The sequence below is a fragment of the Blennius ocellaris genome (assembly GCF_963422515.1).
Source record: "Blennius ocellaris genome assembly, chromosome: 22".
In the NCBI taxonomy this organism is placed as follows: domain Eukaryota; kingdom Metazoa; phylum Chordata; class Actinopteri; order Blenniiformes; family Blenniidae; genus Blennius; species Blennius ocellaris.
In genome coordinates this window covers 11,988,293-12,009,458 of record NC_137671.1, presented here as the reverse complement: position 1 = coordinate 12,009,458, position 21,166 = coordinate 11,988,293, and the positions used below count along the sequence as shown (strand labels likewise).

Below are 21,166 nucleotides of genomic sequence, written 5' to 3'. Positions count from 1 at the left end.
GCTACAAAGCATTCAGCATATGCATCAGTAATAAGATGACAGCCGGGCACATCCTTCTTTGAGCTGCCAAGCAGCTCTGACTCGATGAGGCATGGACTCCCTGAGACCTCTTTAGGTGTGCTGCGGTGCCCGGCGCTGATATGTTAGCGCCACATCTTTAAAGTCCCTTAAAATGTGAGGCGGGGTTTCCATTGGACCATGGTGAACGGATGAGCTTTGGAAAGCCATTACTATGTCGCTGGTTCAGTGCCTTTCCTCTCTTTTACCACTTTGATAGATAGTGACCACTGCAGACTGAGAAGGAAAAAAAAAAAAGCCCACAAGAGCTGCAATTTTTTTTTTTTTTTTTTTTTTAGATGCTTTGACCCAGTCATCCCGCTCACTCGGAAACACACTCTTTTTCATGTTTTTGCTTGTAAAACAAACTCTCAGGACTAAATGCTTGCTTGCATCCTGATATGTCCCATTGATTCTAATGTTCTGGCACGTTGGTGTATATTGCACACCAGAAAAACAGGAGTCGCAACGCTTCTTGGAGGCGCACTCTTTGAAATTTTCAGGGCCTTTAATTATCGTTCAAAAGAGAATTTTTGTCTTTTCAAATCAGCACTAGTCATCAAAAGATTTTTGTTTCACTCACTTCGCCAAATCTTCTTTGTCACCGACCCAAATATGTAAAACACCGCTGTAAAAAAAAGGAGTTGTGCATTAACTGGGTGAGCATAAAAGTTTACGTGTCCTCTGGCATATGCATGTCTGCTGTGACATTTCGGGTTTTGGCTCCCCAGCCCCCTTTCCCAAAGAACACAAAACCCCACAAATGCTGCCGTCTTCCTCCAGTTGGAGCTATTACACACATTAACGTGCGCTTCAGTGGCTGCAGAGAGCAGATGCAACTATAAAACCTGCTCCCCTATGGTTTCCCGTATGTGGCTGCAGCCAAGGTGTGTGAGGGAGAGTGCGTTTAATGTGGTGTAGCAATATCGAGCTCGCTCTCTCCCTCTCTCCTGTCAACCATGCTGGTTTTGATTCCGCGGTTTGTGCGTGCGAGTGTGTACGTGTCTCTCTTTGATAACACCTGGCACACAGAGTATCATGGGACTTAACAGGGGCATGTCGAGAGAAAGTGTGTGTGTGTGTGTGTGTCTGGTGTGTGTACTAACAACGAGTAGGTAGACACATCCGCATTAATCTTTAATGATCCATTAAAATCATGAATCTGAATAGATTTACTATCTGACCGGCGAGCTGGAAGCTGCAGACATAAAGCGCTTTATGCAAACCCGGTTGAAAACCCTTTTTAAGTGTATACGAGCACAATAAAAGGAAGATGTCAAACCTTTATCCGAAGCTCTCATGACAACTCAGTGAACAGAAACTTTACTCTGAGGGAAAAAGAGCAGACTGTAGAAGCAGTGACACTGCAGATGAAGGCCATCAAAGAAAACAGTGGGACGGCTCTCAAATTGGAGACCAAAAACACAACCACCACAGGTAGCAAAGCATACTCACACGGCTACACACACACACACACACACACACACACACACACACACACACGCGCGCACACGCACACACACGAAAAAGTGTGGTGAACACACAGATGCCATCCTGACCCTGGAATGTGAATGGCATTCCAAGAAGCATGGAAGGCTCTTTTATTTAGCCCAATTAAAAAAAAAAGGCAAAAAGCCCAAACAAAAGGAGTGTTTTATTGCACTCCCTACTATCAGCAGAAAGGCTCATTAGCCACAGCAGCATAATTAGCAAGATGCTGAACTCCTCGTTAAGGAGGGGCCCGAGCCGTAAACAAACCCTGCTGAACTCCATACGCCCACGGTCTCTCTCTCTCTCTCTCTCTCTCTCTCTCTCTCTCTCTGTAATGAACTGCCACCGCTGTTCCCTCCCTGTGAGAGAAGCAAGCGCACAGACAGGAAGGCTATGACAGAAACAAACATACAGCAAACACACACACACACACACACACACACACACACACACACACACACACACACACACACACACACACACACACACACACACACACACACACACACACACACACACACACCCAAGGTTGGCTACACAAATACCCACAGCACCAATGAAACTACCTCTCTGGGACATTGTCTTCCTTGACAACCTGCCTTGGCCAAAAAAAAAAAAGTACGTACATACACATCACTCTGTGTGATGTGAGGGGGGGAAAAAAGTGTGCGTGCAAAACATAAATTTTTACAATACTGAAGACATAGAGAGCCATACTCCACCAAACATTGAGAGTATCTGACAGCTGAGACAAATCTTGCCAACTGTCTGGATCTTGACTTTGGCACTGTTGTAATCCTCAACCTGCCACAAGTCTGTTTTGAATAAGAACGACTGCCAAGACCAGCAACATGAGCCTGTGATTAAATGTGGTGCAGTCAGTCAGGCAGTCGCTATCAGTTCATTTTTCTTCTTCTTTTTTTTTTTCTTGGTTAAATTGAACAGTTTTCACTTGGACAGTTTTCCGGCGGACACATTTTTGACTGTGACTGACGCATATAACATTCCATTCTTCGACAGTGTTTCCGGATTTGTGAAGAGAAGCTATTAGAAAGAAGAAACGCGTGCAGCGAGAAATCAAAACAAGTAATCAGAGACGGACGTACACTGACTAAATTGTACCCAAGTTTTATTCCTTCCTATCACGGCCATGTGGTGGCACTGTTCTGGCCCCACTTCCTTCTTTGGGGAGGTCAGCAGTTGCCATCATGAAGTTGCTTTTTTTGTACTAGTAGTTGGCTCAGAGAAAGACAGACACAATTGAAATCGTGTGTGTGGGCTTTTTTGTATGTCTTTTAGACACTGTAACCACCACTTAGCAACAAGCTAGAAACTCAAAAAGGAGCAGGCGCCATTTCAGCTGCAATTATTATCCCGCGAGATAGGTGGCAGGGTGGATGTAATGATCTGAGTGGAATACAGACGGTGTGTGCGTGTGTGTGTGTGTGTGTGTGTTATAACCAACAGAGATCACAAGGAATGGCGAGGTAAGTGCACTCAAGAGAGCTGGCATCTATTGAGGAGGACTAAAAAAAAAGGGAAACTGTGCCATAAAAACAGGCTCGGTGGTTTTCCTAAGCATCTCGAAGTGCTCATATGTAAATGCCACACAAGTGTGCCAAATCCGCAATCTGTGCGCATGCATCTGGGTGAACCCGTGCCATCCAAACACAGGCATGTTTAAGATTCCGGAATTGATGAAGGCTTTGTAAATATAAAACAACATTTAATTACTGGGGAACAGAACATGTCTAATAAAGTCAGAAGGTGCAAAATACAGTTTGTTGTATTTGAGACATTCTTAAACTTAAAAAAACAAACTTTTAACACATTAAACATTTAACAATTTGTTTTTCTACAATGCTTTCTTTTTTTAAGATAAATTATTTACAAGTGATGTCACTTACTGGGAATACCAATTGATAAACCAAGTGATAAGCTTTGACAACATGTCAGACAGCAAAATAATGTTTATTTTAATTAAAAAATTGTTCCTGAAGCAAAAAATAAATAAATAAAGCCAGCTGTTTGCTATTCTGCACTGTTCATAATAATATAAGCATCACTCTCAATCAGTAGTTCACATCGTGAAATGTCAACATGTAAATGTGTGTGAGATGTTGCCTGTGCATAGTAATCGTGGCTAAAAATATCTGAGTGGATGATCCTCCGCTGTGAGTGCAGGGTTTGTTTCTTTTTGTTTCTGGGCAATACTATCATCTTCGTGTCAACAGCACTTTTTTTTTTTTTTTTTTAGCGGGGCAACAAGCCATGAGTCTACTCAAACTAATCTGGTTCGTGTTGTGGTTGAAATCTTCAAAAACGGAGGAATTTACCACTGATACGTACAGATAGTTGTGATATGAGGCTGAGAACAGACTGAAGTGTTACATCATATTGCTATTGTCATGCTTGGGTTAGATAGTCAGAAACAGAATCATTTAAAGGGGTCATATTATCCAGCTTTTAAACACTTTCACACGGGTCTTGTTGGTCCCTGATGACACTATATAGGGTTTTATTTCTGATTGGTTCATTAGAGCAACACACTTTTTAAAAATTCATGTTGTTTTTTGTTTTTTTTAAAGGTTGACGCTTCCTCACCTGCAGCACTGGTCTCTGGACCCCCAGAAGCTTCATGGTGTCAGCACTGGCCAGGATCTTCAAGGGATCAGCCGCCTTGCTCACTGCCTCAATTTCCTTGTTGATCTCGGTGCGCACCTAAAGTCCGAGTGAGAATGCGTCACATATAAGATGCACACTGTCTGTTGTGTTTTCTTGGGGCTGCTGGGAGTCGAGCTACAGCGGCCCCGCTGTCTCACGCGGGATAACTTCCATTTTTAGTTCTTGATTTCACATTTTCCTGGAGGTGACAATATTCACACCGGTCACTGCAATTCAAATTAGTTTCCTGTATTTTCCGTTTACAAACCCTGCTCAGTTCCAGACGACTGCTTGAACTGAAAACACTGCCGAAACTTAAAAGTGAAAAGAAATCCATGACCAAACCCGAGAGCCCAATATTTGCATGAAATTGAATTACAATTTATACACACAAACAACTTTACTGAAGCAGTTTCAGAGCACACAGTGAGAACTCAATTTATCTTTTTTGCCCATTTTAAGTGGATCACCCAGCCATGCGTACAGCTTTCTTACAGCTTTATCCAACTAAAGGTTTCAGGGTACGTGGAGGTGATCCCAGATGTGGGTGAAAACAGGTTACCTCTCAACAGGTTGCCAGTCATGCCAGTGCAAACAACTAAAAAAATTTTTTTAAATCACATCTACAGGCAATTTATTGATACCTGGGATCTCAAATGCATGTCTTAGAGAAAACTCATGCACACAAAACGAAAACATTCAAACTTTGACTTGATTAAGTCAAATATGTTCCACGGGACAGTGAGTTTTTGTTTCAATCACCTGTGCAAAATTGTGCAGTTCAGAAAGTTGTTTAGAACTGAATTTTAAAAACGAGCAGCATTAGAGGATTTTTTTCTATCTACTTTCAATAACAGATGAAAATGACTTATTTCATAACCCAGATTGAGTGTCGGCATGTTATTTTCTGTAAGGACGACCCAAGCGACAAACTGGGCGTGGATACATGGCTTCATCCTCATCATCATCATCATCATCATCATCAACTCACCTGGTTGAGGAAGAGGTCGTTAATGTAGTAGGTGAGGAAAGCTCGAAGCTGGCACTGCTTGGCTTGGCCTGGTCCCTTGTTCATTTCAATCCCCTGAATGAATCTAGAGGGGAAACAAATAAATAAATAGACAATTTACACAACTTGGAATGTGATGACAGGAGCAATTGGACAGAGGATTGAAACAGCAGGGTTCAGCATTGCTTAACACGGGGAGATTTGACAAGGGAACTCATTTTGTAAAGAAAAAAAACAGCTTTCAAAGTGCCTTTGATGAAGGTAGTTAACCTGAACTGCGCTCCAGTGGAGCCGCTTAGAGCCACTGCAGGGCGAGACTTTCGATGAGTGTGTCCACCAAACATAATTCTGTACGGAGGAGTTACTGCAAATACCAAAGCTATTTAAAGTGTTAATAACGCAAACCAATCAGAGCCGCAGGATGCACGCTGTGATTTCCCCAGGAAGCCCGGTGTCTGCTTGGTCAGATAGGGTCAGACAGTTATGTATGGCTTTGTGGAGGCGCACACACACCTCGTTTGTCAGGGAATCACTGGTCACTGGCCTTGTCTCACACACACCACAGGGCAACCCATGCAAGAGTAAGTGCCTTCTCAAGCGTTCAGCACATATAAATGCACAAATAAATCAAACTCCTCAGGAAAGAAAAAAAAAAAAATCTTTGACCTACAAAACCTTTAATGTATGGCCTCAACTTTCAGAGGAGAGTGAAAACACAGAGAGCAGGGGGACAAAAACATGTCAAAATCTCGACAAAAACCCAGCGGTACAATAAATAATGTTTACTGATGGATCAAGACGGGGGATTTGATTGGACAAAGTCAGTTGTAAAAGGCGGGAGGACTCCACCGCTCGGTGAACTGTCTACATGCTTTAGTAACAGAGTGAAAGTTTGAGTCAGCAGGCTGCAGCGCTGCAGACAAACAAGGGACACGGTCTACGCAGTGGTATAGATCAGCGGAGGTGGATGATTGATTGGCTAAAGCTAAGCTCACATGTGCAACACACACACGCACAAGTGCAAATAAAAACACACGCAGGAAAAGTCCAGAGATGCAGATCACACTACTCAGCATTGTAACCAATTAGTCAGCGGCATTGAGGCAGTGGGGTGTGATTGTGTGAGGACCTTGTGTGTGTCCCGAGCGAGCGAGCGAGCGAGCGAGCGAGAGAGCGAGGAGAGAGAGAGAGAGAGAGAGAGAGAGAGAGAGAGAGAGAGAGAGAGAGAGAGAGAGAGAGAGAGAGAGAGAGAGAGAGAGAGAGAGAGAGAGAGAGAGAGAGAGAGAGAGAGAGAGAGAGAGAGAGAGAGAGAGAGAGAGAGAGAGAGAGAGAGAGAGAGAGAGAGAGAGAGAGAGAGAGAGAGAGAGAGAGAGAGAGAGAGAGAGAGAGAGAGAGAGAGAGAGAGAGAGAGAGAGAGAGAGAGAGAGAGAGAGAGAGAGAGAGAGAGAGAGAGAGAGAGAGAAGAGAGAGAGAGAGAGAGAGAGAGAGAGAGAGAGAGAGAGAGCAGAGAAAGCAAGGAGCCTAAACCTATTCTAAATCCTTCATTGATCCCCACTGAAACTCTACACAACAACAGAAAGTTAAGTAGGAAAAACTCTTCTGTGGCCTCATTAAAACAGTCAAGCTTTGCAAAAACAATGAGGGCCGGATATAGAGCCTGCCTGTATAAATATGTAGCTGAGCACGATTCAAACGCTGTATCTTTACAAACAAAAATCTTTATTTCTTTCTTTTTTTTTGCTGACAACTCCATTCCCAGAAATCAATCTTGGGATAAAAGTTGCCAGTTTAAAAAACGCGCATCATGTTGTTCTGCGATCCATCGCGCGCTGTCATTATTGTCATTGTTTCCATTCAAGTGTCAGGATGATGGATCTTTAAGTTAGTATGTGAGCACAGATGGATTTTTGTAGGCAGGGGTGATAACGTTTGAGTAATGTAGCGGGGACGAGGCAGTAAAGCGGCTTTGTCTATCCAGGCGGCCATCTGGCGCAGAGCCGCCGGCCCGTTCTCCAGCATTCCCAGCCCACGGGGTTGAAGCCGGGAAGTTTAGCCAAGGTAACGGGGCTAAAAGCACTGCTGGGACCCACAAAGCTCGGGCGGCACGTGTCAGCACATTTACATTTTGAAAGTGTGAGTTTAGCGAGCGAGACAACATGCGCTTAACAAAACGCTCGTTGAGTGGATTCTGCAAAATCATTTAGAATATAGAGTGGTGGGCCTGGTTAAAATGCAAATGGTTAAATAACACGGCCGGGGGAAAAAAAACCAAAAAAAAAAAAAACTGAGCAGAGCTGCGACTTCCAAATGGATCCCTGAAAGAAAATTTCTCCCAACTCATTACCATTACAACCACATCTTTCAAATGTCTGCCTTTCTGATGGCATGGCATACTGTAGAGAGAATAATGGCTTCTGATGATGACAGTGCTGGTGATTCCAAATGACACCAAACATGCTCTCCTCGCTCTCCTTCTCTGCGCTGAAGCCTTCAATTTTTCTCAAAACCCGGGGCAGTATTTTTTTTTTTTTTTTTTTGCATTCAGCGGAAGGCCATTTGCAAATGTGTCGTCTTCTGAGCCGGGCCTCCTACAAGAAAACACGAGCGGACAGAATGACCTCTCACTGGATAAATGACAGTGAGCCTCATTTGATCTCTCAAGGCTACAACTGTGCTCGACTTTGTGCTGGTTCAAACTGCCTATTTCACCCGTTCTCGTGAGCTACAGCACAATACATCAAAAAATGTTGAAAATAAAAAAAGAAAGACCCGACTTTGAGTGTCTTGAATTCATATAATATTTAATCAAAGTTTTCTTGTTCCCTGGCGTCTTTTACTCTCTATTGTCAATTTCATTCGCATTTCACAATGTTCAAATATGCACTGATTTATTAGGTAACAGTCTTAACGCAATATTATAGAGACTAAAATAGATGCAGCTTTACCTTAAGCATTGGTAAAAGCCTCACGGCCTTCACGACTCGTGCCAATTTATTGGTAGACAAACCTAGAAATCGCTCACATTTACCATCGCAATGCTGTGAGAACTGAGTAACGGGGGCTTTCCCTTCGGCTCGTGATGCCTGTGATAATTGGGACCCGATGTGACATCAACATTGTGGGTTTCACTGCAAGGCGACAGCAAAACGCCACAGTCAACCATATGGCGGCCGTACATGGCCGAGGCGTCAGCCAAGTCGCCAAGGAGACGGCGTGGAGAAACGCGGCGGGGCGACACCGTGCTGTGGACCCGTCGCTGTGCTTGAAATCTTAATAACCCCAAAATAATCTGCTTAACTGCCCGCACACTGGTGACCCCGAAAAATACGGTGACACAGCCTGGCAAGCAGGAAAGGTTGGAATAGCAACAATCATTACAGGAAGTGTAAATCTATGTATAGGATTTTGTTCGCATTGAAGTATAACGAGACATTTGTTGGAGCTGAATCAACAGGTGAGTAAACTTATATTAACTTGTACATCTTGTACACCTTCAGAAGTTCACAGCTCCTGTGAGGATTTCTGAGAACTGGCAGATTGAGCTATGATGAACAAAAAACCTCGACATCCACCCTCATTCTTCCGCTTTCAAAGTGAGAAGTGGCACCGACATTTTGCTTTGAGGGTAGAAGGTATTAAAAGGCGGCAGCTTTTAAAATAAGCTCTTAAAAAAAAAATGTATGTGATTAAGTTCTTACTGTTTGAAAAGGTAAGCTTGAAGTAAATCCTCTATCGCATTGCCAGTAATTGACCAGGGGGCAAAACATTAACATTGAACAGGCAGACAGAAAATGCGGCGTGTTTGTTGTTCCAGAGTTAAAAGTGACACACGGGCTCCCTAATCCCAAGCTTTTATTTCATTGTTTTAATCTAGTCAAGATTTTTGCATTTTTTCCTTTTTTCCAAGTACTGTTGTTGTTTTTTTTATGCTGCACCACTTTGAGAAACATAAATATACATTTTTCTTTTTATACAATATTTCCCATTTCATTGGCACATTCAATTTACTTGAATGAATGAATGGTTTATTTCTGGTCATAATTCAACACAGACTAAATGCAATTCACATGAAATGACCAAAAAAAAGGAATAGGCTGAAGCCAGTGCCTTATTTATGCCTCTCCTAAGGAATATCCTCGAATATGTTTAGATTTACTGACAAAAACCCCAAAACAAAACCATCAACAAAAGAAAAAAATAGCCAAAGAAAGAACATAAAATACCCTTTTCCTTATCATCAGTCTGAACAGTAACCTTTAATTATTCAAAATGTGAGATTTATTTTAAAGTTCACAGTTAGCTTTTACGTTGAAGTTCATCACTGAGTGCGTTTCACACTTTAACTCCCAGAACACAAACGCATTTATATTGTAGATCAGTTCTCACTTTATATAACTTTGTTTGCTTTCTCTCACCTTGCATAACTGCAATTCTATTGTATTCCTCTGGATATCTGTGCTATGCAAATGCAATATGCGCATGTGTACTCATACATATCCGGACAGTAGATACGGTATGTTTACGAATCCTTAATCAATCGACGCAAACCACTTTGAGTTGTATTTTTAGCTCTGACCAAAATAAATAAATAAAGACTGACTGACTGCGATCTCACACATCACAACCCACTTTCCCACTTTCCAAATCCAAACTGTGCACAACTGGATCCAACATGGCCGCACCAGTTGCAATCCAACCCCAGCTTCTTCGAGGCAACTACAGATGATTACACTTGACAGCATGTAATTATCTGTCATTAGAAAACAGATGTCAGAGTCTTGGGATTGGAGGTGGATAATTGTAGATGCCATGCCCTATGTGTATGCATGTCAAGAAGCAACATTCCCGACAGGCATAATGTATTTATACTAACTGGGATTTAGCTAATGAGTGAACTCACTGCATCCTAACGGCACCCTGATTATTCAGAGGAAGCCACGGCGTGATTTGTAAGATGGCTGAAACAAATGGGAGCAGAAGGGGAGAAGATGTTTTATGGCAGCAGTCTTGAATTCATTTCCAACGAGAAACTACACCTCAGGTAACAAATGTTTCTTTAAATGGAAAGGGCTGAGATCCTATCATCTATCTCTATCTCGAGCTGCGGCGTAATGATGCCGAAAGAGAAATGGGATAACGACAAAGATTTAAGAAAGACGGCAGAATAAGTGTGTGCTGAGATCTATTAGGGACTCAGCGCTTTTTAAATCTCCCAGAATTGCCCTCAGGCACGGACCCGTAAGCTATGGTGAATTCTGATTTGGCCGCCCGGAGAGGAAGGATCGTACTGCTAAGACCTGTCACACACCAAGGACAGGACAAACCCAACCTCTGCCCAGCGAGAGAGAGAGAGAGAGAGAGGGTGAGAAAGAGAGAGAGAGAGAGCGAGAGAGAGAGAGAGAAAGAGAGAGCCTACTCGAGCAAGTGTGTGAGTGTGTCCCTGCATCCATGCCACATACACACACACACATAAAAATTTACAACCAGTCAATACAGTACATCAATACACCACATCCAGGACACTTGACAGCACTTGTCTGTATTATTCTTACCTGCCGCTCTACGCAGTCACTTGAGGAGGATTACATACTCTTGACAGGATTTTAATGAATGGCGATGCTTTATAGGCTTTTATGACGCGGCCAACATGAGCTCTCGTTCCAACCTGTCACACAATAAATGTTGGAACGGAGCATTTTAATTGTTATCAAACTGCACAGCTAATATTGATTTTGTAGGAATATTACACACCCCGATACTCACTACTGAATTATTTCGACAGTGGGGTTGTGTTAATGAAGAAATACCTGGAGACATTTTTTTAATAAATATATATATGCAGTATATTTAAAAATAAATGGTAGGAAGCCAAAGTCAGTGATATAGTGATTTATTCTGCATGGCTACTGGTTCAAGCCATATGTTCTTATATCTATAAAATAAAGGCTTTATATATATATATATATATATATATATATATATATTTATACACTGTGTATTTGATTTAGGTGTAGCAAGCGTTCACAAGCACGGCCACAAGATGGCACTGTGTCAGCTTCCTCCATCAGACTCGAGGCTGCACATGATCACTTCACTGGAGACATTTTTTTCTTTATCACAAATGGGTTTTGAGGAAGTATTAAGATTCCAGTTGGTGCGTACCATCTGTAACCTGTGCAGGATTTCGCTGGATGTGTGTTTGAGTTTGTTTGTGTGTGTGTGCGTGCGTGCGTGCGTGTGTGTGTGTGCGTGTGTGTGTGTGAGAGGAGAGAGAGCAAGAAAAACAGACAAGTGAGTTCTTCTCTTCGTCTTCTTTTGTCTCCTTCTATTATGTGACAATACTGTGTGTGTGATTAAGTGTGCCAGCATGTGTTTTCATCAGTCCCTGGTGAAATGCATATGGTCTTCCCACACATTCCGCCCACACCTCTGCTAGCCTCCCTGCTGTTTATACCCTGCTCTTGCCCCCGATGCTGCATCACATGAGCTGGAGGCTTTCGGTATGTGTGTGTGTGTGTGTGTGTGTGTGTGTGTGTGTGTGTGTGTGTGTGTGTGTGTGTGTGTGTGTGTGTATGTTTTTCTGTGTGATCAGGGGTAGGTGAAGGGGCACAAGCATGTGTTTGTCTAAGAGAAAAAGGGGGAAAAAAAAGAGAAAAACAGTAAGATGCAAATGCATTATGTAAATTAGGTGAGTGAGTGCGTCCACATGCAGGAGCAGGTATACCTGAGCTTCATTATCAGAGCCTTTACTCAGATGAGGGGGATTAACGGAATCCATGAGGCCACCCTCCTTCACACCAACTCCATATAGCCGAAGATAGATTACAGAAGGAATAGACTCGATCTGATACCCCAATTAGATTTAACCTTTGCTACAACTTCCATTTGTTAGAGCTTAATGTGTGTTACACCGCATGGAAGTGTAGGACATTAAACAGCTAAATAGCACGAACATAATGAAACTTGTAATACATGCATTGATTAAACAGCTTCATCTCCACATTCTGGCTTCAAATATATTTGAGCAAACAGAGGCTAGTGATGCTAGCAAGGACGCCAGTGTCTCAACTTCAATGGGAAAACCTAAAAAAATACTTGATTATTAAAAAAAATTTGTTTTTTGTAGCTCCATTTATGCTGTACTTGAGAGGGAAGGAGACTTATTGGATGGATGAAATAATGGCAACTTTAAACAGCCAACTTGCGAGGCTTACTAGGACAACAATGATGCCATTGTTAACAAGAGTGTTGAGAACACGAGAAAACAGCAGGGGAAAGCAAGACTCTCCCTAAGAAATCACCCCATCAAAATACTCCCGCCTCCCTCCCTTAAATATTCCTCAAGTCTCCTTCAAAGCTACTCCAACAAGTCTGAGAGGCGCAGAGCACCTTGTTGTCATCACGAGTTTCACGTAAGTACCAAATGTCTCATTGTCATGTAAGAAAGCACAACAACACTACCCAAAACTAAATAGATGCACAAAAGAGAAACTTGGGATTGCATCTGGGAATTGAGGGTGTATTTGATCCACCATTCTTTTGTGCCTCGCCAGTGAGTTTTAGCGGTAGCCGAGCTCGGGTTGGACACCTTGGAGAAGTTTGTATAGGTTTGTTTCCGTTTGCATTCAGCTTGCATCTATCATACATTTTTTCATTGTCGATTTCATTTATTGGCTACGTACGAGTATAAAATACACTCAGAACCAGAACTTATCTGGTCTTTATGTTGAATCAAACATGTGGATCACATGAAACATTGATATTTATTGTTATTGATGGACGATGACATATGTCGAGACCGCAAAAGATAAAGAAGCGCTTAAAAATGACAGGTCATATTTCAGTTCTGACTGAAGGTTGAATGCACAGCTTCTAATATGTTCAGGATGGGTTAAATGAAGAGTTAAATGTGCCGACTCGCATCAATTCTGTTCTTCACCAAAATCTCATCTGCTTTGACTGGACAATTTATTTGCTGTTTTTTGTGTAAACAGTTTGCCCAACCATTAAGTAAACTTATATCATGCACTGATATTGAATTTTCCGCATTTTGATATCGTTTTTTTTTTTTTTTTGTGCCAAAAAGCTGATGGAATTTAAAAAACAAACAAAAATGAGGATAGTAATCTTTGCCCCTTGCCTTTTAAAGAGGCAGGCACACAGAATAAATATGCTGTAAAATGAGAAAACCAGATATTGAAAGCTTGATTTATCTTGGAAAATATATTTCTCGTGTTAAATGGGTTAAATACATTGAGATATCATATTCGAGTTAATCTTTTTGGGAGATTTCATTTCCCATAGTGTGTTTTCCCCCTTTTCTCTTGAACGTGGCCACAAAGCTGCTCAGACCTCCAAAACAAACTAACTTATATTATGTAAGTCGCAAGCAACTTAAACTTGCGAACAGAAACATTGCTTGTCATAATCAGCTCATTATAAAAATATATGAAGTAGCACTACAGCCATGAGAAATCTACATACAGCAGAGAAATGTTCCAAAGTGAATGTAGGAAAATCTAAGTGATGTTTATTGGTAATATATGTGATTGACGTCCCAGTGAGGGGATGCATATCTACAGATTTGCAACAGACTACCGGTATACGTGACTGTGCGCTCACGTGTCTAACGCTGCCGTCCACATTTAGGTGCCTGCACAAATCCCTCTCAATATATTCGCATGCTTGTGTGTTGCAGTGCGTGAGCTGGTCTGTCGCAGTGTGGTGCAGACCAATTAAAACGGGGAGATTGATGACCAGGGGCTCCTGGTAGCAGCAGCAGCAGTAGCAGCGGCAGACAGCTGCTTCCTGCAGACAACAGGAAATGAGATGGCCTTGTTTAGCTGATGCTGCCAACGCCAACGCCGTGGAGCTTCAAAGACAAATCACCACCTCGCCACTGCTGCTGGCCGACTCCTCCATCTTACTACAGAGTGCTCTCCACCTTCCATCTCTTTATCTTTCTCTAATTCTACCCGACACTGTGTCTCTCATTAGTCTTTTGTCAGAGTGCTGTAGTTAAGGTTCAGTCGGTGAATGCAATGCATATGCTAAGTATAGATACACAAGCGCAGGGATGCTACCTCTATTCATTGATCTTAAACTATCCTCTTTGGAATGTCATGATTGATAACATTTAGTCACCTCAGTGATGAAAAAACAAAAGATACTACTTTTAGTGTATTCTCCATCCTGGTTCGTTCAGTGACGATAAAATGCAGTGGGGTTTATCTACTGCGCCATACAACCGCAGCCCAGTATATAAATTATGAGATTAAAAGTTGTATGTGGAGCCAGCAGTACATATGAAGTGAATGCTTGTCCCACAGATGCGTCACGTAAACCGAAGAAATCACAGCGGTGGGGAAACAAAACTGTCCGCCGCTGCACCGTCGCCACAACAGGATGTACGCTTTCAGTGATTTTGGTATTTTTTTGAAAGTTTGTCACTTCAGTCAGAAGATTTCATACTGCGAGATGCTGCTGCTTGGAAAAATAACTGAATCGAGAGCAATCCTAGTGCATGCAGCCTGCTGAAGCGTGGTTATTACGACAAGTAAAACTAACTGTGCAAAAGACAGGCTTTCTCTTATTAAGTCTTAATTTGTCTTAAAGGTCTAATTAAGGTTGGACTTTTCGATCCAGTCGGCATTTTGCATTAATTACAACAAAAATTAAGTCTTCCCCGAGCACTAATAGCCCCATGATTTTAAGACCTTGAAGGGCCAAATTTGCAAACGCTTGTTATCGCTATTTATAAGTAAAGTTTGGGTAAACCTCCCCCGTGGAGAAATGACCGCATCTCAGCAAACTGTTCCGATTTTTCATTGTTTACCAATTCACTGTCCTGTAAATGAAGGACGTCTGTGGTATGCAAAGAGGTGGTGCCGCTCTCTCTTGTGCAACGCTGAGCCATTAAGAACTGCAGAGAAGCCTGAATGTCACAATGGGAGACTACTGGGCCGAAATTACTGCTTTTGCACCCACTGTACAATGTCAGACAGAGGGGCAGGTGACGGCGCCGTTCAAGGCTTCTCACTGTGGGTACATTTTCCAAATAAAATGTCCCAATTGCTCACTTCGCACAACACACACACATAGACAATTCTCCGGTTAGATGGCCAGGTGCAGACGAATCCAGTATCTCGTCTGATTGTACCCTGCTCAATGCTTAAGTATTTTAAGTGTTCATCTGCTCCTTATAAAACAAGTCTGATTAACAAGCGAAGCTCTAAGTGGCCTCCCGCAGGGGGAAGGGCCTGCTTTATTAAAGCAAGCCAAGAAGCAAAGAAAAAAAAAAAGAAAAAAGAAAGCTGACGTAGTAAAGTACAGGCACCAACAATTACTAATAACATAAATGTCTGTGTAAACCCATTACATTACATACAAACCCATTATTACCTACATCAGGAGTCCATGATTTGTAAATGTGTTGACGCCGTTGTTTTGAGACGCTGAGGTCAATAAAAAATGCATCTTAATGTGCAGGAGTGCACGTGCTATCAAATCCCTGATAATCTCTTTGCAAACATAACCGTTGCCTCAGGCCTTAAAGGCTTGAGACTACAATTGACTGAACTCGAAGAATAACCTATGGGCCAAAGACGTAGCTCACATTTAGACTGAAAAAGCCAAACCAACGCGAAAAGGTCAGGGATCCATGGATAAGCGTATCAAGATGACTCTGTGTGAGAAACTTCCACTTAGTTTGCCATTTCTCTGTTAAAAGTTACTTCTCAGATTCAGCGAAAGCCAAAAGACAATCGATGAAAACAAAAAGGGGAGATCAAAAGATTTGAACCTAATTGAAGGGACTGCCCACACTAAAAGTAAGCAGTTTGGACAAACCAGAGAGAAGCAAATAGATTTTGTAATTTCAGTGCCTGTGAAAGAAGATTTGTCTGAGCGAGTTCCTCAGTGAGAAATGTGGACTTGATCCATTCATCACACCAGTCGAACGTCTAAATTGTTGAGTGGCAAGAAAGTGTTGGATAAAAACCAGGCAGTGGAGCTGACTGAAAGTGTTCAACCCAACTATTCCCTCTTTGGTAAACACTGGGTGGAGTGTGGACACACACACATTACAATGCTTTCTAATCAGAGCTGATGGCGACGCTACGTACGTCTGAGACACACCGAAGGACACTCGTGGTTCAGTGAGTGAGTCAGCAGGACTAAAATGGCAACTATCCCCAGGAGAGTAAAGCGCCAAGGCACTTTTCAATTCGCCTGAAAACTACTGAGAAAAACACTTAACCTGCACACAACACACCAAGGGCTGGCAGCGAGGACCGACACGAGGAGTCTATTTTGCCCCGAGGGGAGGAGGGAATGGAACGGTGCCCTGGAGAGGCGAGAAAAACCGAGGTCAAAAGCATCGAGGAAAACGCGACGGTTTCGAGACTTTCTGAAAGAAGTTATAAATACAAATACTGATAGAAAGCTAGGGAGAGCTTACATTCCCATCCCGATGTGTGTTTTCTGTGTATCTTCAATACTTAACAGCCAACAACAGTATATAGTATCACAGATTTCTGGGGGTCGATGCATTCCCTCAGACGTGCTGCCAGGTGAGCCATCTCATATCACATTTTCTACTGATTACAAAGAGAGAGAGAAAAAAAAAACATTTTATATTTATTCCTTCTTCTGGTTACTGTATGCACTTATCTCCTATCCATCTCCCACCCTCCATTTCACCCCTTCTCCTCTCCCCTGCTGTCATCTCTGGTCTCTTATCCCCCGTAACACTTCAGACTCTTCCATTTCCCTCATCTTTCTCTCCTCTAATTCCCCTGCCTCTCTCTATTTTTACCACTCCATTGCCGTTATCTCTCTGTGGCAACATTTCAATACAAACCCCCTTCATCCCATATCCAACCACCACACCTTTCCTTCATCTCTCTTCTCTCTCTCTCTCTTAGTCTTCAATTCCATTTAGACCTTTATGTTAGCGTGGGACTTTCCATCCTGTGGCGTCCAGGTAGTAAATTGAAATGGTTCTGGGGGCTCCACTGAAGCCTGATTGAATTTAAAGAGAGAAAGTGCCATAAAGAGAACTAGCGGTGAGAGGTCTGTAATACACTGAAGGGCTTCCCGGGCGGTGACAGTGTTGACAGGAGGACGCGAGAGGCGGCGGCGGGGGCATGGGGCGCGAGGAAAGGCTGGGCAGGGGAGTGGTAAGAAAGAAATAGAGAGACATTAAAGAGAGGGCAAACAGAAAGTGGAGAGAAGTGAGAGAATAATGAACAGAGGATTCGAGGAGGAGGGGAGAAAGACAGCGGGCGAGGGCGGGATGATTGAAAACATATAAAACTCTTCATCAGCATGGAAACCAGGCTATTACACGTCACACGCAAGCCGGCAGACAGAAACACACACACACACACACACACACACACAAAAAAACACCCGTCGCCAGCGCGTACCCTTGATGGTGACACCTCACAGAAATGCCTCAATCACGGTTTGCATGGCCTGGAGGGAGAGAGGTGACAGGTCTCATATTGGAGACAGCCCAACAAAATGCAATTCCAGGAAGTCAGCTCTAGGGCCGTGTGTCTGTCATACCTACAGCTCTGATAATACTCCCACACATCACATTACACCGCCGAAATAGCCACCTCTCAGCGTATAGGGCATACAGAAAATGAAGGTGGATACACACATCACGCAGGAACACACACACAAATACAAACTGACACACGCACAGCGCACTCAGGTGTTTGTGTATACATTACTACTTGGGGAAATGCAATGTTAGGGGTTAAATTATTCATCGATCCTTCCGTGGCCTTTCCAGATGTGCTTGTTGGTAGTGTCATGTCACACAGTGTGTGTGTGTGTGTGAGTGAGTGTCCACTCGAGGGCTCTCCGGGGGGAAAGATGCAACCTTGAATGAGCAGTGACCTTTAACTTTGTGCATTTTACTTTAAAAAGTGGCAGCTGGGTGGGAAATATGTCTAACGGGTGGATTGTTATGTACATGACCATATGCTTGAATAATAAATATTCCAGGCATCAAGATGTACAAAGAAAAATGGAAGCGAGTAGCACAGACGAGGAGATTCCACAGACTAATCATCCCAGGAAAACAAATACATATTAATGGGCGGATCATCAAGAGTAATAAATGTGACTTATTCACACACTGCGAGATAATTAAACAATAAAGAATCAATTGTAGGCGAAGCTGAACTTACAGAAATAGCACTAATAAATTTGATTTAATGAGTTCATGTCTGTCATGTGATGGGAGTTTCTGCTGTGACAAAAAGAGGCTTGTGACACAATAAGGGAAAAGTAAAAGAAATGTACAAAGTAATAGCAAAAACCAAAGGGCACCTGAAGCGTAAAAGACCATTCACTCATTCATGGATCGCAAAAAGCTTAAAACCAGTAATGTACCTATATTTTAAAGGCTTCAGAGTCCAATAGGTAGAGTCGCATAGAAACAGGGTTTTTTTTTTTTTTTTTCAAAGTAGATTGCGCTCATATGTAATCATGCTCCATCCATCCATCCATCCATCCATCCTCTAAACAGTTTCATACAATTAAGGGTCGCGGGGCGCTGGAGCCGATCCCAGCCAACAATAGGCGAAGGCCAGATCCAGCCTGTCCAGGTCAGCAGCCCATCACAGTGCGAACACAGAGATATGGACAATCACACAGACTCCCATTCGCAACGTCACACATTCGGTCATAAAAGCACACGATGCACATGCTGAGTAAAGTATGATGTAAACATTCAAATGCTTTTAAGATGCCCAATCAGTATCTGATATGAGAAATGGTAAAAACTCACGATGTTGGAAAAGCACCATTAAATTCAAAAGGGTGAGCAACGCAAGCAGCACCCTGCTATAGAAGCTTGATTCACTCGTGCATAAGCAAACTAAAATCACAAACAATTGCCAGTAAATGTAGTGCATGTGCAAATACTATAAATCTGACTGGTGCATTTTAAAACCGTTGCACTCTGGAAGCCAAAGAGTGCAGTTTGCAGGGACTCGCACTATCAATATCCAAAAATGCATATTGATTGGTTGTGGAAGGAAACCAGAGAAAACCCACAGCACAAAGGTCAAACATGTAAATTCCATGCTCTTGGACTTGAACCAGAGATATTCTCACAGGGAGGAAAAAGCGCCACCCACAATACCCAACATAAATACATCAAAAACATTTGTACTTAAAAATCAAACAGTATCCCATTTATTTGTATTTCTCAGAAGATTTGCGAAATACGGTAAGTAATTGCTTTAAAAAAACAAAACAAAACAACAAAAAAACATCATACAATACGCATTTGTTTGCCCATAGTAAAGACTAATGATTGGTTTGGGAATGTCTTGTGTTTAGTTTGTTCAGGGCTGAAGTGGCAGGATGAAGCTTGAGGGTAAACCTTCCCCCTTCCTGAGCAACTCCGGAGCAGCAGCGAAAGAAGAACAAGACCAGCCTCTATTTCAAAAAAACAATCTCGGGTTGTGAAGACGGACTTTGAAAAGGTGGGGTTTTTTTTTTTTTTAGCCTGCGGCAGAAGGCGCCTGGCGACTCTGCTCCCGGGGAGCTCGCTCCTCGGCTGTGATGCCAGACAAACTTCAGCCCTAGTTGGACCCTACAGCAATGTACACATAATAACAATAAAAAAAACATAGTGGGAATTCGAGCTACAGGCAGTGGAGTTACTTCCAAGAGAAGCTAAAATGGTTTGAAGCAGAAATAAAGCTGATGAATTCAAAGATTAAAAGAGCACTGTGAAAACCGCCTCAGGCCCAGTGAGCAGGTCAGAACTCTCTTCGTACTGCACGGTCTTTTCATTTGACATGTCTTCTCCGCCGAGATGCGGCCTTTGTCCACCGACTGAGCTTATGAGCGTTTAGCCTTTTCATTTCCACCAATGGGTGACGTTCTGATATGTAGTTTGGGTGTTTCTGTGAGTCGGCCTGCTCCTCGAGGCCGTTACTGAGCAACCAGGGCGACCCTGTGAGGATACATTTGTAGGTAATACTTTATTCATTTTGTTATGTTCCAGCACTGACCACTCTTGCTTGCATGCTTTCTCTTTTTATTAAACTGTGTCCAAAGAGATTTAATAAGTATTTACTCGACATATTCATTATCGCTGTGACTTGCCGCATCTTATTAGTTCCAGGATCATCACCAAAATGAGCGTCGGCATGAATCTCAACCATCTGCCAGTTTCGAAAACCAAAATAATGACATCCGTCGTGTTTGGCTAACTCCACTAAATCCTGCTGTGACGGCTTCAAGACGAAAGCTTCACTTCCTAAAAGGCTGTGATTCAGTTGGTTAGAAACAGCAGGTTACTAGTCATTTTTCAAGTAATATATCCAGAAAATAGACTCAAAAACATTGGAGAACCTAGAAATACACGCAAATGAGGATCAACCTGCAATATATCGGGGTGTTCATATTTTGTGCCAGTTGTCAGCACTTTTTTTTTTTTACATACCAAATAAGACATCGACTCAGCTCGCTACTTTCCTGCCATAAAATATTGAAAATAGTCGACTAATTTTCGCACGTTGCTTCCGCACAGATCGAGGAGACGTCCCATGTATCTGCTGCGGCGGTTGTAACACGACACCGGGGAAAGCGCTTCCTCCCCATTGGCACCTCAACAAGCCCGTCAGTGTCAATCCACATGTGCGCCGTCATGTTGATCCTGTGAAGTGCATTACGCTCTGTGGCGCCTGCAGGGAAGTGCACATGAGGGGACTCGAGAGCTTCTGTTGAATAAAGTCAGGCTGTTTAAAGGTCGCCTAAAAACCGATCGCTCCACTGAGGCTGAAGGGGTTTCGAGGGAGAGCTCGCTGGCCAACACTGGGACGTACGGTGAAGTGTTCAGCACTCGCCCGGCTTGATTTTATGTGTGGAGTTTGCATGTTCTCCTGCGCAGCACAAAAACATACATCCATATGG

General features: G+C 42.8%; 1 protein-coding gene across 1 annotated transcript in view; it reads right to left on the bottom strand.

The window, feature by feature from the left end:
- The window catches only part of exoc4 (exocyst complex component 4), a gene marked incomplete at its 5' end in the record, with an annotated part of 115,238 nt that overhangs the window by 40,735 nt on the left and 53,337 nt on the right, over positions 1 to 21,166 (bottom strand). The window contains 2 exons of the mRNA XM_080518601.1: positions 4,153 to 4,269; positions 5,204 to 5,306. Coding sequence (XP_080374727.1) covers positions 4,153 to 4,269; positions 5,204 to 5,306 — 220 coding nt within the window. The remainder of the gene's footprint in view (positions 1 to 4,152; positions 4,270 to 5,203; positions 5,307 to 21,166) is intronic.